Source organism: Varanus komodoensis, unplaced genomic scaffold (genome assembly GCF_004798865.1).
Source record: "Varanus komodoensis strain SLA01 unplaced genomic scaffold, ASM479886v1 scaffold1, whole genome shotgun sequence".
Classification (NCBI taxonomy): Eukaryota; Metazoa; Chordata; class Lepidosauria; order Squamata; family Varanidae; genus Varanus; species Varanus komodoensis.
This window is the reverse complement of record NW_025335268.1, coordinates 109722121-109739383: the sequence shown is the minus strand read 5'-3', so window position 1 is coordinate 109739383 and position 17263 is coordinate 109722121. Positions and strand designations below refer to the sequence as shown.

At 39.3% G+C, this 17263-nt stretch overlaps 1 protein-coding gene across 9 annotated transcripts in view; it reads left to right on the top strand.

The window, feature by feature from the left end:
- ATE1 (arginyltransferase 1) overlaps nt 1–17263 on the top strand; it is a 78489-nt gene that overhangs the window by 46216 nt on the left and 15010 nt on the right. For all 9 annotated transcript variants that reach the window (XM_044440216.1, XM_044440207.1, XM_044440224.1 and 6 more), the window contains one exon: nt 16919–17039. In XM_044440216.1, coding sequence (XP_044296151.1) covers nt 16919–17039 — 121 coding nt within the window. The remainder of the gene's footprint in view (nt 1–16918; nt 17040–17263) is intronic.

Here is a 17263-nt window from a genome sequence, read left to right as displayed (position 1 = left end):
CATCCAATTTGAGAGGGTGCCATTGATGAGCACTCTTTATGGCTACGTATTACAGCAATGAAACGTTGCTTATAAGAATAGAAGCCAAGCTCTCTTACCTACATTCTCTAGAAAACACGTAGCTTTCTTTGCTTAGTTTGCTTCTTGTCTATATAGTTTGAATGTTCATATGCATAAAGGCCATGGCCAGTCCTAACTGTCCTGACCTCCCATTTTCTTTCCTTAAAAGCTATGGTGGTGTTCTATGTTGTGGTTGTATCCACTTTCTATGGCAGGCATTGCTGACTTTCTGTAATGGAAACCCAAGTGTTAGTTCCACCCAGATTTTCTAAGGTTGAATGCTGTAGTTAACATAGCATGGATCAAAGCTTGAGAGATTTTCAAGTTTAGGCAGTAAGGTTTGCAAAACTTTGGAATGAGTATGAAGTATGATTGTAGGCAAAATGAATTGCCACTTTCCATAGAGATGTTTCAACATACACATATAATTCTTTATTAGCTTGTGTTGCTTGTGTAACTTGAAAATGTAAATAGGCTTACTGCTTTGTCTGCAAACAGTACATAGTTAAGCCAGACTGGATGGAACGTTATGCATGTTTTGTCATTAAGACAGTGTACTGAATGTATTTTATATAAAATATATAATAATTTGTTAATCTTAATGCATAAACAGTAGAAATAATATATTAACCTTCCACCCTTCCATTTAAAAAAAATCTCTGTGTGCTTAGAGGTTTGAATTTCAGGTCAATTGTGGGAGAAGAGAAAAGGGGTTAATAGCCCCTGAGTTATTAGGAGTAATTTGACTACTGCTGTCAAAGGGAGCTGCCAGAAAGATTAATTCCAGATTCCCATAACAAGCCTGAGACAAACTGTTCTTGAATGAGACGCTAGGGAGAGTTTTATCATGTCTAATTCATACCCTTGTGCAGTTACACACTCACTAATCATAGCAAAACACAAGGAAGATTGTCATGAATTGCATTAAAACTAGAGAGTAGCTAATGTGAGTACCATGATTTACATTACCAAAGCATGTTCCTTAGAAGCATATCATTTAAACTAAATATGATTTATCTTCCATAGAACATCAGTTCTCGCTTGTCCCATCTCCCATTATAGCTTATACTCTGCTTTTCAAGAAAATTTAAAAGTACCACAGGCCTGATGTACTGTTTGAATTGGCCATATACTTACATTGCCAAAGTTGGTAGACTTTTTTTGCAGTTGATACACACTAGATTTGAGGTAGAGTTAGGAGACATTTGTGTTATTTATTACTAAACTGAAGTATTTCATCACATGTTATGTTATAGTTATTCATTTATTGAACATCTCTGGAAACTTTGATATTTTTCTAAATGATATCAGAATATTTACAGTATCCTCACATGCTTAAGGTGTATTCCCACAAATCGGGATGTAGATGGACTTTCAAAACAGTTGGTTACTCTTACAATCTTAATATGTGATACAGGTCCAGAATTATAGGGCCTGGCATACATTAAGTAAGGATGGGGGTGGCAGTATATTGGAGAGAATGGCAAACTGCTATCTCTTGAGGAGATAGGTTTGAGAAGTTTGATGCATAATTGCTTGAACTTCTATACAAAAAAGAGAGAAAATATAGCCTGGATTCAATAACGTTGTTATGTAAAGAGCTGTTCAGCACACACAGCTTTGTCAGTTACCTCTGTGCTGGTAACTTTCAGGTTACCTACCATAATGTGCATTCTGCAGGGATGCAGGCAGGAACACTGCCTGGGAATGACAGTTAGTTTAGAATGTGCTAAACTATTTTGCTAGACTGCTAACTAGGACCTTGCATCAGGATGAGATTCCACCAGTCCTTAAGCAGCTGCACTGTCTGCTGGTCTGTTTCTGAGCACAGTTTGGGTAATGGTGCTGATCTTTAAAGCCCTTTAAAACATAAAAAGCAGAATTGCATTCAATGTGTGTGTGTGTGTGGGGGGGGGAGGTTCTTCAAAATACCTCTACCCACTGAGATATAGTGGATGGTGACAGGAAGGTGGGGAAAGTGTACCATTTGTTTTCTTTCTTTCAATGCAAACAATAACCAGGGTTTTCTTTCAGTTCGTGGAATACTGATCCTAAGGAATCTAACCTGGTGCCTGTATCAGAAACTTCTTAGTGCCAGGCAAAGACAATTTTAAAATATTTTAATGTTTAATTGGTTGATTTGGTGTAGGTTTATCTGTTCTGTAATGCAGATTTTTCCTTTATATTGCCTTTTGTTTTGTTAATATGAGATGTCTTGGAAAATGTTGTTTGAATGCAGTGTACAAATATTCAATAAATAAGTAATTTTTTCTGCAGGTAATCATAGAACTTACTATATTCTTTTTCATATCCTTACTCTTGAAACAGACAAATACTGAAAACTAGAACTTGTATTTATTTAAGCTATCCCTGAATGCTTACTTACCTTCTGCTCAGCTTATATGGGTTCCTTATATACATCACTTCCTCTTTCTTTCTACTGGTTTTGAGGTAAAGGTTTTTAAAAGCTTAGGACCATGTTGGAAATAACAGTGATATAAAAAAGGATAGTGGGAAAGATGGCAAGTAGATGTACCAAATCAGTGGAAAGGGCAGTGGAATAATATCAATATAAGATGCATGCCTTTGTATGTTTAGATGTATAGTTGGCCTATAGCATACATCATTTGCCATCAAGTCCTGTATCCCACTTCCACTTGTAATGTGATGGCTTTGTCCATAGGAACCCTATAATTTTTATCTTTCATCTTGGGCTTACAAAGAAGCAGATACGATGTTGTTGAGAAAGAAAATATAGAATTAGTAACCATTTTAAAGCCACATCAGCACCCTGATACGAAGCTCCAGATAGCTTTTGCCAACTTCTTGGTGATACTTAAGTTGCTCTTAGGAGAACTGTAAGAATATTCTTCTAGCCTGGAGCTGATTAGGTCAAGATTGGTTGCACTGATTGCCTATTAATGATAGCTCATTGCTAGTGGCTAAGCTATGCCTGTGAGGTTTAAAATAGCTTAGAATAATTCATAAGAATATGTTTTTTTCTAGACAGTCATAGGCTTCTTTGGATTCCATGCTATGAAGTTGGAAAATTGCTCCAACTTATAACTGGGGATTTGCACTCAGATCCTCCTCTCTCTTTAGAAAGAACCATAACAGCTGCTTCTCTGAGGTTGTACAAGTGATCTTGGAGAAGAGCTTTGGGGACAGAGAGGTGAGACCAACCCTGCCAAGATAGGCAGTACCCTGGTGTTCCTCAGCTTCTTTCCTTCCTACTCTGGAGCACTTAAACAGCTGATGATTGTCTGTTTTGCAGAGCGAGAAGGCAAGCTTAGTCTCCATGCTTCTCTGAATTTGGAGTATTATGGGCATCCTCATAGGATTGTGCCATTGAAGTAGGTAAAATAAATTTGCACAGCACTTTTTGGGGCCAACTTCTGATGTAGCCCTTAACATGAGGGGGAAATGCACCATGGTGTGCTACTTGTTAATTTCATTCTTATATTCTACAATTTCAGACTTATCAGCTGCTGGATTTTAATATATGTTTAGCTAGTATTCTGTTGCAGATATAAGAAATTGGTTTATTATGACTTTTTGGAGAAGTGCAGTAAAGCCATGGTTAACACATAGGAGAACAGGGTAATTTCAGCTCTCTTGCTGTGTTTTGTATTTAATCTGTTTTGGCAATTTAAACCAGACCATATGCCCTAACTGTTTAAGAAAAAGCAGTGACATCTTGATTTACTAACCACTGGAATACTTTAGTCTTAATTAAGCTAAAAATGCAGTGTTTATCTTGAGGAAAACCATAGCCTGGAAGGAAACAGCTTTAAAATGTATACAATTTAAGCTGGTAATTTCTGTCATGGCAAAGCACAATAGGGAATTTGTTCATAACACATTTGAGTGAGGTTGAACTCTGATAGCCTTGCAATGTAGCCATAGCGTTCTTCCTTCCAGTGTTTTGGAAAACAATAGGGTGTTATTGCAAATGTAGAAATAGGGTGGTGAGGGAAATGATAGGGGCTATTTTAAATTTTAAACCCTATCTTGTTCATTCATTTCCCTAAATTTGTTTCAGTTGGCACTAGGATCAAAATGATGAATCAAAGGTTATTTCTGAATAAGTTTAATAAGGGGAACTTAAGGGATTCAAGGGGAAAAATATATACTGATGTCATCATTGTGTTGGGGCAATACATACATCGTAAACAGTCCAAGCTTCATTGATAGCATAGTATAAAGCAGAGAAATAGCCAACCTAGTCTATCCTGACAGAGTTCCTGACCTGAGAGTAGCCACCAAGAAGGCTTTCTAGCATCCCCACGTAGTGTGTCTCCAATAGCAAGGCCAAGAGAAGAATCTCCCTGGAAGATCTTAAAATGGGACAATCTGATATAGGTAATACAATCTTTGAGGTATCCTGGTCCCAAGCCACATTGGGCTTTATAGGTCTGAACTAGCATGCATAGTTGTACCTAGAAACACACTGATAGCCAGTAAAGCTAGTGTATCAAGGATTCTCTGTAACTGGTCCGGGTCTGACTAGCTAAAGATACTGAACAGTTTGCAGAAGCAGCTCCAGTGAAGCCTGCTATTGGTCCAAATGGGGAACTGCTAAGTATTTGCCACTGTGGCCAGATCAGACATCACCTGGAATGAATGCATTTGTAATACTAGTCTAGGAGCATCTCTGTCTTGCCTGGATTTGTTTGCCCTAATCCAATCCACTGTCATCAGACAGCTTTCTTGGATATCAAAGGAAATAATAGAAAACATTGGGTGCGTTGGCATACTGATGGCACTTGAACTGTGGAAAAGCTCTTCCAATTTCATTTGTATATTAGATTGCATGGAGGTCAAGATGGAGCCCTCAGACCAATGGCCAGGGTGTTGAGCAGGGGTCTTCCAGCATCACCTTCTGAGACCATCTTTCAAGGACCAGAACTACTGCTATAGAGGGCCACCAAAACCACCAGGGACACACTCTCCTTGTCTAGTTCCTAGCAATAGATTACATACCAAGGCAACAAAAGCACTTTCTGTGTCACAGCCACGTCTGAAGCCAGACTGAAATGGATTTCTTCATATGGCAGATTATCTAAGCCCTGGAGTAAATGCCAGTGCCTTGTCCAAGAATGAAATGCTTGAGACTGGGTATAAATAGTATAGTACGGTGGGGTTTGGGAGGCCAGCTTAAACAAATGTCTTCTTAGCACCCTTTGTAGACAAGATGGATTATACTTTGCCATAAAAAGGTACTCAGGCATCAACCTTACCTATTTAGACAGGCCCCACATTCCCCACCCAGGCTGCTGTTATAAACTGAGAAGCTTCACCTGTGGTAGGTCAACTTTTCCTAAAGATCTTGCCTACATCATTAAGCTGTATTAAGGTGGGATGTATTAAAAAATATTTGATTTCAGAGGCAGTTGATAAATCTTTCAGTTAAATGGGACCCAGTTTTTCTTTGTGTCATTAGAGAAGATTTTAGACAGATAACATTCATTCTAGTCATGATTATCAAAACATACGGATTTTGATAATCATGTCAGGTAGTCTTAAATTGAAGTAGGGCATGCATGCAGTCCCAACCCAATATGTCCCCTCCCCACGCACACACACAAGTTTCACTTTTAACCTGTGCACCACTTTTCCTCTCTCACTTTGAGCCTAGGTCTTTAGTACAGAGGAAAAAATGCATAGAAAAACTAATGCAGTTGATTATAGAAGATACAAAATATCTAGGAAAATATTATTTTTGTTTCCTTTAACCCTCTGACTTTGTGCAAATATACAGTATTTGGTTTCTTTTTGCTCCTGTCAGTCTTTTGGATATTATTGTTTAAGGTTAGTATAAATATTAGGACCTTTAGCCTCAATACAGAATCCATAAAATGTTATATTTCTGTCAACAGCAGCCTGGAACCAAGGCGCAAAACCTGCTATAGACTAAATAATATTTATTGGTCTTGAAGGGACTAATTGCATGATCTTTTCATTCCATTGTTTTAGAATAACGAAAAACTCTTAAGTACTCTTTTGAGAGTTTTTACCCTTTTCAGCAGTTTGTAATCCATAGGATAAATTATGCAGTAGTTACCTTTTATGAGAGTATGATGATGGATTGTTCATAATTCTTCCCATTAAAGATCCTTAAAGTTTTTAGCCAATTCTTATTTAGATATTTTGGACTTATAATAAAAAAACTATTTAGCAATAAGAGAGAATTATAGTAATTAGCGTCCTTGCCTAGGGTACACTCCAGTGTCTTTTGTGTCAGATGCATGTAACTCAGAGGCCTATGCTTACCCAATGTGTGGGGAAAGGCATGGCAGGTGTGATCTCCATTGGTTCTATGCGTAACACTGTGCATTTTATCTAGCCATTCTCAGCAATCTAGATTAAGTTCTGTGGGAAGGAGGCCGGGGCACCTATAGGAATTATTATAAGACATTGGCACAGCCTCTGCCTCTTTCCACCTCCTAACATGCCCTGTTTTCATCTGCCTGAGGTGCACTTGCACCCTCAGAGAGGCAGTCGGTATGGCATGTGCTCCACACTCAGCATGGTGAGCTGGCATGACATACCACTAATTGCTTTTGAAAGTACTGTGCATCTCAGAAGAGGCTTGCCATGTAGACAGACATGCTCTTTGACAAACACAAACCTGGAGTTCAGTTCTTTAGAGCCCAGCCTTTTATGTATATTTATTTTGCAGTGTATTGATTATCAGATAAGCTAATTTCACCATAAAATCTGCTTCATCATATTTCAAAGATCAATAAAATGGGCAATTGGATGAGGTAAATTCTCAGCCATAATATGTGTACGCGTTTCTAAAAAGCTGTTTCATGAAATTACCTTTCCAGAAAGGCTAGAAATCTATACAGATGCTTTGGTGATTAAGAATATGTGACATTTTGTTTATTCTGTGGATGTGATTTACAGGATCTTTTGGAACACTGTACTGCTTCATACTCAAGGTTTTACTTACTTCTACCATCATGAGAACTAAATGTGTTTGCTCAGTGAAAGGTAGTTCAATGAGAGCCTATCTAACATATGCAAGTGTGTTGTAGGCAAATGTTAACCATCCTTACCCCTTTCTGTGAAATGGAGTATAAAATTGTTTATAACTGAGCAGGCATTTTTTTCCTGGGCAGCCTCAGAAAACACTGAAATGATTGAGGATAAAAAAATTTGGGTGTTCCTTGGACATGTCGTGGGACTTGCCCTGCCACAGTTGTAACTCAGTTGTCTTTGCCCTGTTCAAGACAATGCACCAGCTTAAGCCCATTCCTGAAGAATGCACATCTGGCCGGGATAACACATGCCTTACTTACATCATGTCTGGACTATTGCAATACTGCCTTAGAAGGGTATTCAGAAACTGCAGTTGGTCCAGAATGTTACAGCCCTTCTGTTAACAGGGACTACATGTAGGAGCATGTAATTCCCTTGTTGAAACAACACTGGTTTCCTATTTGTGTCTGGACACAATTCAAACTACTAGCGATGACATTTAAAGCCCTGAATGGTTTGGGGATCAGAAATCAGGAAGACTGTCCTCTCCCATACATGCCTGCTTGCTTGACTACCTCCTGAAACTTTTGGGGCCCTCTTGTGTGTACCACCGATCTCCAAAATACACTTTTTGGGACAAAGAAGGGGAACTTTTTTGTATGGCTGTGCCAAGTCACTGGACTTCTAAGGGGAAGGTCTTCTTGCCTTCTCTATAACAGCCTCAGTCATATAAGTTCAAAGTATTTCTTTTTAAAAAGGCACTTGGACTGTGAATTACTCTAACAAATAAAGCTTTTATCTGGTTGGTTGGTTGGTGGTTTGGTTTGTTGCTTTAAAATAATGGTACTCTTGTGTTGTTTTCTGCTGCTGATTGAGTACTTTATTATATTGTTAGAACGCACCAGAACGGCACCTTTTTTTCAATGGATTTTACGAAGTGATTTTGAACCGGAGTAGCAGATCAGCAGCAAACATCATTAACATAGTGCCTGCAGGCTGCTATTGTGTCTGCTGTCTGCTATCTGATAGTGAAAGATAGCTTTCACTGCTCCACTTGGCTTGGGATTGGAGTGTGTGCTTACTGCAGTTCCGGCACTTTTTTTTTTTTTTTTTACAAAAAAAACCACTGGTTAGGATGATTTAAAAATCAGAGTGTATTGTTTCTTCTTGTTGCTTGTCACCTTAAGCTCCCCAGAGTGGAATGATTATGTTTTGACTAATGAAAATAAACTTCATCCTACAGGTATTGAAGGAATCCTAGCATTGGCAAGCAACTACACTGTCATCCATTCCATCCTTATTCTGGATCTTAAAATAGCATTTGAACTTTATGTGCTTTTTCTAAAGGTTGTTTTCCTGGTTTGATGGTATGCTGTGAGATTATGAACAAAGAGTATTCCAAGAAGTCAAGGACACAGGTTTTATTAAGGTGTGCTGTGCTTTATGGATTGATGAACAAGAAGTCAGATCTCTACCTATGGTGCTTATATTGTAATATGTCCTGGGGTAAATAAATGACAAGTGGATACTAATAGGACTTAGTATTAGTAAGATCTTGCTGTGACAATAATTTATAAGTGCACACAAGTAGGACATTGCGTTTGAATGGTCAAGAAAGAAAATGTTGCACTTCCCTGTCAGACCTGCAATAACCTTCTATCTGGTAGCTAGTGTTCACACTTGAGAAATCTCTTTTAATCTACTGGGAAGGGCATTGCATTCAAAGATGAGAAGCTAGGAATAGGAGGAATGCTTTTGAGTATTAAAAAAATCTCCATTTAGGTGCTCAAGGAAAGACTTATGGTCTTTAGGTAGTTATGTAGTGGTGTCCATTAAACATATGCATCTATAGAATCTTTCTAAGTTCCCATAAACAGCGCTTTGCGTGCATATGCTCTAGATCTTTTGGATTCCAAAATACACTTTGGAGAACATCTGTGATCCTATAATGAGGATCAGCATGGTGAAGTAGTTGCCAGTGTTGTACTATGACCTGAGAGGTCCAAGTTCAAATGTACTTATAGCTGCAAATTAGGTATCCTCTGGTTAGTCTTTCTCTTAGCCTACCCTATAGAAAGGGCCCATTTTAAGGAATGGGTGAATCTTGGCAGTGGTAGACCATGTATAATGTCTTGAAGGGAGGGAGATAAAGAAATGTAAAAAATAAATATTTAGTTTGAGTCCTTCGCCCTCTCCCCTGGCCACATTCATCTTTGAAGTTTGGTGCTAAAATAAAGTTAAATGTTTATATGAAAAAGACCTTTGTAAAAATATGAGAGATAAAATATTTGAATTGTGTACTACTAAGTATGTGCAAGCCATGTCACTGTACAGAGAACACTAACAAAACTTTCCAGAGCTTTTGATAAGAAAAGACTTACCTAAACATTTAAAGAAAATTAATGTTTATATTAAAAGCTACATTGCTCTTAAAATTAAGAGTAGATTAGAAAACTGTAGCATTTGTTCTGTGTTTTCAAAGTCAGTAGATTATAATATAGTAGATACTTTTCTATGCCATCTGTATGGTCTAGAAATCTTCTTAGCAAGCATTGCAGGGTAGCCTAAGAGGAAGGTTTGGTTTCACTTTATTTTAAGATGTCCCCCACCCCAGGTAAAATTACAAGACACATGGGGTGGGGAGGGAATGGCTTTTCAGGCCTATGAAAGGAAATGTGAACTATTTGGGTTTTCTAAAAGCAACAGCAGTAGGACAGGATGCTGTTCAGAGTGACTGTGATGAATGGCTTGAATTAGGAAACTGGGAAAAGTCCTAATACGGTTGGTAAGAATTTGTGTTGTGGGGGAAGCCCTTTTTGAAATGATTGCAGCTATATTTCAGACTGCAAAATTGGGATGCGTAGTGTACAGAGCTTCCTTCCCTAGCTGGACAAAATAACTTAATAGGTATTTTCCAGCTCTTGTTTCAGTGTTTCTTTTAAAACTATTTTTATTCTCAGTTCACCTGGCAGTCATTAATACTTTTCATAAGCTTGTAAAAGGCCAGTGTATCCCCACAAACCCAAGGGTGCTTACATGGTAATACACCTTAAAGCATCCTTTAGAAGCCTGTTGCTTTGTCTCTAGTGAGCATTGCAGTATTTTCAAGGCAACATGCTCCACATATAATAGGCTGTTATCCCTTCTTTTTCTTGAACAAAGCTTGTTAGGGTCCTCTGGAGAGGTAGTGAAAATTGAATAGTCCAATGGTATCTATTCTGCTGCAGAGAAAAGGAAATGAGAATTTCTGCACTATCAGATTTCTCTCAAGAAGAGGTCATTTTGACAAGAACAGAATTAATAGCCTTTTCAAAATGATAGGGAACCTACCTATTGATTTATCCACCCTTCCTTTTGCAATTTCCTCTTTGTTTTTTCTTAAAATGAAGTCAGTTTATCTGTGTTCTTAAAGAATGTTAATATAATGAAAGGATTAAAAATTCTATTCATGTAGTTACTATCATAATTTGCATGGAAGAATATCTGCTTCATGGTATATCAGTTTTTGAATTTACTACTACATAGTTAGATTGTTGTTGCAGCTGCTTAAATACAGTCTCCTGAAAGATCACAACTGATGATTTACTTCATATAAAATCTAAGTCCTTATAATGACTATGTGGTACACAGGAGTGTGAAATGTAGTCAAGAAGACTAGCAAGAACATGCTTAATGTTTTTCTCTTCCACCCTAATCTTTTTTCCCCATAGTGTAAGCTCTAAGCTGAAGGAGCAATTTGACAGCTTAAATTATGTAAGATAGCTATAGTATTTTCCCTGACAACTGAAACAGACAAGCAAATTGAACAGGCAGCACTACAAGGACATGGAGCTAACTGCATGACTTTGGGCCCGTCACACACTCTCAGCCAAAATACCTCACAGGGTTGTTGTCAGGAGAGATTGCAGGGAGGAGAATTATGGAAGTAACCATGAGTGCCTTGAAAGGAAAAAGGGCAGGGTATAACTATAATACAGAAGTGAAGTGGAATGTTGAAGGACATTTTTGAGAGAAAATTGCTAGCACAATTGCATAATTTCCTAAGCTGAAAAAATAATTTTGAAAAAGGGTGGCAAACCAGCGATGGTCACTCCAAAGTGTAGTGAGGCTGTTGCTTGTGGCTACATGGGTGGGATTGTGATGGGTCAGGGTTTGGAACTCTTGCCAAGTGCCTTGCTAGCTGATCACCACAACCTATAATGGAATTGTTCACCCAGGTTCAGACAACATGACCTTACCTTGTGGTTCAAGCACCACCCAGAACAAGTAAAATGTATTCAGGGTGACTTGTTGTGGGAAGTTGTCTAGGTTCAGATGACATGGCTACCCATCATGGCTAGTTGCCCAAGATGGGTTGTCATTTCATGTGAACCCAGTCCTTGAGTGGTCTGAAATGTTTGACTTCTCATTGATATCTGCTTGTAGGAAGCTATGGCCTTCCTTGGTTCTGGTTCAGCTCTGTGCATTGTAAAGAGATTTTATGGAAGCAGAGTATCTGTACCTACTTCTAAAGTATTCTCCTGGGGACAGATAATGCCTATCTGTTTCAGTGATGAAATCAAGGAGCAAGGGTCTGCTGTAGTATTTCACTGATAGGATTCCACTGGTGTTCCCTTTCAAGAGAGAGGCTGAATTTAATAAACTGTTAGACTGATTCATTTTTCTCATGGTGGGACCACCTTTCCTTTAATGCATTGCTGTAGATAATTTGGGGTTGTTTTGTTTATGTAATGTTAGGGTTCTCTTTTAAGCTGCTGGCTGGAAACTGAGATGAAGGCTGCCTTAATTCACTTTTAATAAAAGATCAATGGGTTTATTGTGGAAAAATAGAACACAGATGTATGCTTTACCTGATAAAAGAATTAAATGTGTGTTTAACCTTTTCTGTTTGTTCTGTGCTACTGGTACTTGACCTCCTTTGTTTTTTTGTAACTATTATCTTTCCTTGGAGCTTTCACTTTTCATATTGAGCTTAGTCTGTGAAAACAAACTCTGCTGATGCGCCTTCATCTCAAATACTCACCAAATCCCTTAGATTTTCAAAAATATTTAAAAAGTAAATCTCCAGACTTAAGTTTCATTAAAACTTTTGGCCTTGCCTTGGAACAGAAGTCCAGAGACACTTTTCATTGGTTTAGCACAGAAACCTGAAAACAAAGCAAGACAGAGTGAGAATACTTCAATTAAAGAACCTTAGGGCAGAACTCTCAAATATGCCTCCAGGTGTTTCCAATTAAAATAATCGCCCATATTTTACATTAGTCTGAATGGATGTCATATGTACGTATCTTTCTTTCAGTTTATCTTTGCGAGAGGGAACCAGTGACAAGCCAGGCTGGGTGAATATCTTTCAGGAAGGAGCGAAGAAAGGGAAACAAGAGGGATAAGATATAGACACTTTCCAGCCTTGCCTATAAAATGCTTCTAGCACAAATCTTCGGTGGTTTAGTGTCATGATTAGTGTTTGTGACCTGTGTATGTAGGTCCAAATCGCAGATTCTTCCAAGTTTTCCATCCTGAATGTGAGGGGTTCTTTCCCTCAGATACATTTTTTTCTCTTGTCATGTTGCGTGAGTGTGATGAAATGCTGAAATGAGAAATAGTTGTGCTGGAAACAACTCTTTGGACAGAAGCTACCTTACAGTGGGATATCCCATGAACAGTTGAAGATTCAGTATATCGGAAGAGCATGTGGTTGTGTTGTTATTTGGAACTACTACTTGGAATGGTGGTATTGTGTCTTCAGTCTTCTGTTTGTTAGGGGGTGTTATATGATGAGCTTCAGTAGTTTTGTATATGACTGAGAGTTTGGGGTATCACTTTGAATCTCCTAGAGGAAATACAGATGGATTGGGAGTCTTAACAGTCTTTCTCTGACAGTTATCACATACTGAAGTTGTTGTGAGAATAGACCCTGATTGGCTTCACGTGGCATGACAGCCCACCTTGGCTTAAACTACCCATGTAGGCTATTGCATTATGTCCTCAGAGGACCTTGCACAATTTTGCTTGATGCCCATGGACACCTGAGTTCTTGTGGCTTGTCATGTCATTTGAACCTGGGTGGCAGGACTCAGAAAACTTCAGATCACCCATGGCTTGTTTAAATAAATCCACAGTGTCATTGTGAGCAGGTCTCTTTCTTCCTCTTTTCCACTCCAGTAGACTCAGATGAAAGTTTAGAGGAGCAGTCATTAAAGCTGAATAGGTTACGAAACAGTATCAATCAGCATAGTGTTCCCTTTATGATATGGGAGAAGCATCTTCCCATACAAAGAGTTGAATCCAAACTGAGCACTGCCTCCTTCCTTCCCTTTCAGAAAAATTCCAACCACCTTCAAGGTGGCTCCTGCTGCTTGAGGGCTAAGTGGCAGAAATGCTAGACACTTCTTAACTGGTCTGTTTTGCCTGTTGTTTCCTGACAAAATGAAAGAATGCCCAGTTTGCTCCCCCCATCTCTGAAACATCTGCCTCCTTTTCCAAGGTGGACTGGTCTGAGAACCTTCACTAGGTAACCTTGAAACTGCCATCTACCCAACTCTTCCCCTCTGTCTCTTCCCTAAAATTGAGCACAGCTATATGAGCAGAATGTAATGTGCTCGAGCTGGGCCCTCCCTCTACATGTGGGTTGTTCTTATGTGTAGACAGGGCCCTGAATGGAAAATACTGCTGTATGCTTTCTTTTGTGTGAATGGAATGAAAGAATGGATTGGTAGACTTGGTCTAGCAGTCTGAGGATGAGCCATAGCGAGCCTAAGGCTCACACAATTTTATCCTTTTCCTATGTCATGCCCATGAGGAGGAGTTTGGCACGGCAGTTCATTGTGAGATCCAAATCCATTGTGATGTCCAGAGTCATGGCTTATATTGTTGGCTTGGGTTTCAACAATGTTCACTGTTAATCGGAAACAGATGCAAAATCTAAAATTTCTCATGACCATGTAGAGAGCTGAACATGTACACTGGAAATTTGTTGCAGCTCATTGCTGCAAACTGAAACATTTTTTTGCAGATATGGCCAGTATATAGTCACAGTTGGTGACTTGAATCCAGCCTGAAACAGATTCTTATACCAAATACAAAATGGAGTGCTTTGTAATAGGATTAGAAGAGTAATAACGGTGGAATTTATCACTGAATATTCTGTATGATGAAATAATGAATTGTCAGAGTGTAAGAGATTCAGTGTCAATATAAACAGATCAAGAGGTGATGGTTTTACCTAATTTTTTTCATGTACATGCTAATGGTGAATCAAAGACATGTTAGGTTATTGTTTTATATCTATATCAGTGTGCAAAAGTATGCAAGTCAGCCTGACAAAAGTTAAATGAAAATTAATAAAATATTTTTGTTATTAAATTTGTGTTGAAACTCCTGGATTAAGAACAGTAAATTTAAAAGCAAAAATTTGTTATATGGATGATCTTTTCTATTTTCTGTTTGTTTTCATATAATTTTTGTCTTAATCTGGAAATTTTAGTGTCAGTAAGGAATCTTCTATGCTTGCAGCTGTATTTGATTCATTGTACTTGTATTCAGCATGTGGTTGCTCTGAAAAAGGCAAATTGCATGTTAGGAATACTTAGGAAAGTAATGTAGAATATAATGCCAAGATCATAGTGTTCTTTCACAAGTGTGGGGTGCAGCCACCCTTAGATGTGTACATTTCTGGGCACTGCTTGTAAATGGGTCACTGCAGAGTTTGAAGACACACAGAAAAAGCCAGCTAAATTGATCAAGGAACTGGAACAGTTTGCCTGCAAGAAAGGTTGCAACATCTTGCGAGTGTTTCACTCAGGAAAAAGGGGAATAAGGGTAGTCATGATAGAAGTGTACAAATTTATGCGAGGTGTGGAGAAAGTATATGGGGGAGAACCTGTGTCATACCATTAAATTGGTAAGAAGACTGATACAAGGAAGTACTTCCTCATGTAGCACATAGTTAAAATAAGGCATTTACTTCCACTGGAAGTAATAGTAGTCACCAATTGTAGGTGGCTTTAAAAGAGAATTGGGCAAATTGATGGAACATAAGTTTATCACTGGCTATTGGCCATGATGGCTGTAAGCTACCTCCAATATCAGAGGAAGTAAGCCTATGTGCACCAGTTTCTGGGGCCAAGGGTAGGAGGGTTCTGTTGCACTCATGTCCTGCTTGTGGGGGCCTTAGCCAGCTGTCCTTTTTGTTTTTGTTTTTTTCTACAAAAAAACTGCTTACTCATTAGAGGGCCACTGCTCCTCTGGTAGCACTAGAGCAGCACTTGCTGCTGCTGCTGCTGCCTTGCTCTGCATCACCATATAAGTACCCCCCCCCCACTCTCCCCCGCCTCTTCACATGCGTTCATGTTCCCCCATGTGCAGGACTTGCAGACACTGCCCAGGGCTGACTTTGTCCTGGATGGCTGCATGGCTGCAGGACATGTTGATGCAGGCACCATACCAGGAATGGAGTAAACGCGCCCTGCTGGGCAAACATGCCTGATGGAGTGCATGTGAGCCCCCCAGAGAGTTTTTTGGCTGGCTATTTGAACAGAGTTTGCTGCACAGCTGTGGCAGGGGTGGGCAGGGGACAGTGGGCCTTAGTTGGCAGCCCCATTGGCTGCCTGGGCAAGATAGGAACGGAGATGCAGGTGGGAGGTACAGTGGGAGACATGGGCTCCTTGGGATTCATGTCCTGTTGGTGATGTCCTGCTTGCTCCCTATGTGCTCCACACGTGCAGAGCAGCTTTCCCAAGAGGAGATCAGTGCTTTTGTGCATAAAGCAAAGGCAGCATACTAACTGAGCACTTCTCCAGCTCAGTGCAGCAGCCAGGCAGGAGTGCCAAGCACAGCTGTCCCCACCATGGAGGCATTGTGGTGTGAAGCCCCACTGCAGCTGAAATTCCAAAGCTGCAGTGGGCATCCAAAGGCACTGCATGAGAAATGGAAAATGGAAAAAATAAACCCAGAGCAACCAATCAGAGTGCTGCTGACTTCAAGGCAGCAGTTGCCGGGCTAACTGGATAGCAGTGAGCTCAGGCGAGAGTGTCTGCTGTAAGCAAGGGCTTTCTTAGTGCAGAACTTCATGGAAGCCACTTTGGATGCATGTTTTCTGGATTCATAAATGTACTAAGCTGTGGTAAAGTATGGAAAACATGGGGCAGACTGTAGTTTCTCTGTGTGATTCCATGGAGACCATCCTTACTACACTTTCCCAGGGTCGCTAGGCTTAGACATAAGAACAAGCCAGTGCCACCAGTTTCTGCCATAGTTTTTTTTATTGTGCTTGAACCCAGTCACTGCTTCTGCAAATACTTAATGCTCTTAAGTATGACCAGGAAGTTGAGTTGCACTCAAACATTAAACAGTATGATAAATTATGCTAGCTATTTGTCCCAGGTTCTCTCAACATTTATATTTCTTTTTTGAATAACTTTCATTTCTTGTTTAAACTCCTTTCAGACAGTAACTTCAATCTTATGGTTAAGCCAAATGAAATAAAATGATACTTGTTCTCAAAATGCATTAAATTTAACAGGATGTCAGGTTGTTGATTTTTGAGCTACTATCTCAAATGAAAAGTCATCAAACAAATTGATTTTAATGTATACTGTGCCATTTCAGCAAAATAAGAGACTATCAGTGGTCAAGCAAATTTATGAAGAAATTGTAATGCTGATCAGTAAACAGTAAAGAGGAGCAGGGGAGGAATACCAGAGGAAAAGTATAGATGTTGGAGAAACTGGGGGCTCCCATTGTGTGTTGTGGCTGGTTTATTGAATTTGACATTTTCTATTACTATTATAGGTTATCTGGAGCAAAAAATAACTGCAATTTTGTTTTGGAATTTTCAAAATTATCATGCTATTTCTTTCCCCACTTTTTCAAGGGCCAGTACAGACCTTCTGAGTTGCTTTGTCCAGAGACATATGTCTGGGTACCCATTGAGCAGTGCCTGCCTTCCCTGGAGCATTCAAAATATTCTCGCTTTAATCAGGACTTAAATGCAGGTGGGTATAAACTGTTTATTGCTGACTCTTTCTAATGTGCTGGTATGATATAGCCTGAGTCTAGTTAATTATAAATAGTGCTTTAGTACTCCTTCTCTTTCCATGCTATCTTACAAACATAGTGTTTCACAAGAGATCACTGAGAAAGTGGTTGCAACCCCTCCCCATTACATGCATGAACACATATTCCCTTCTGGTGCACAGGAGACATCCATTGAGCTATC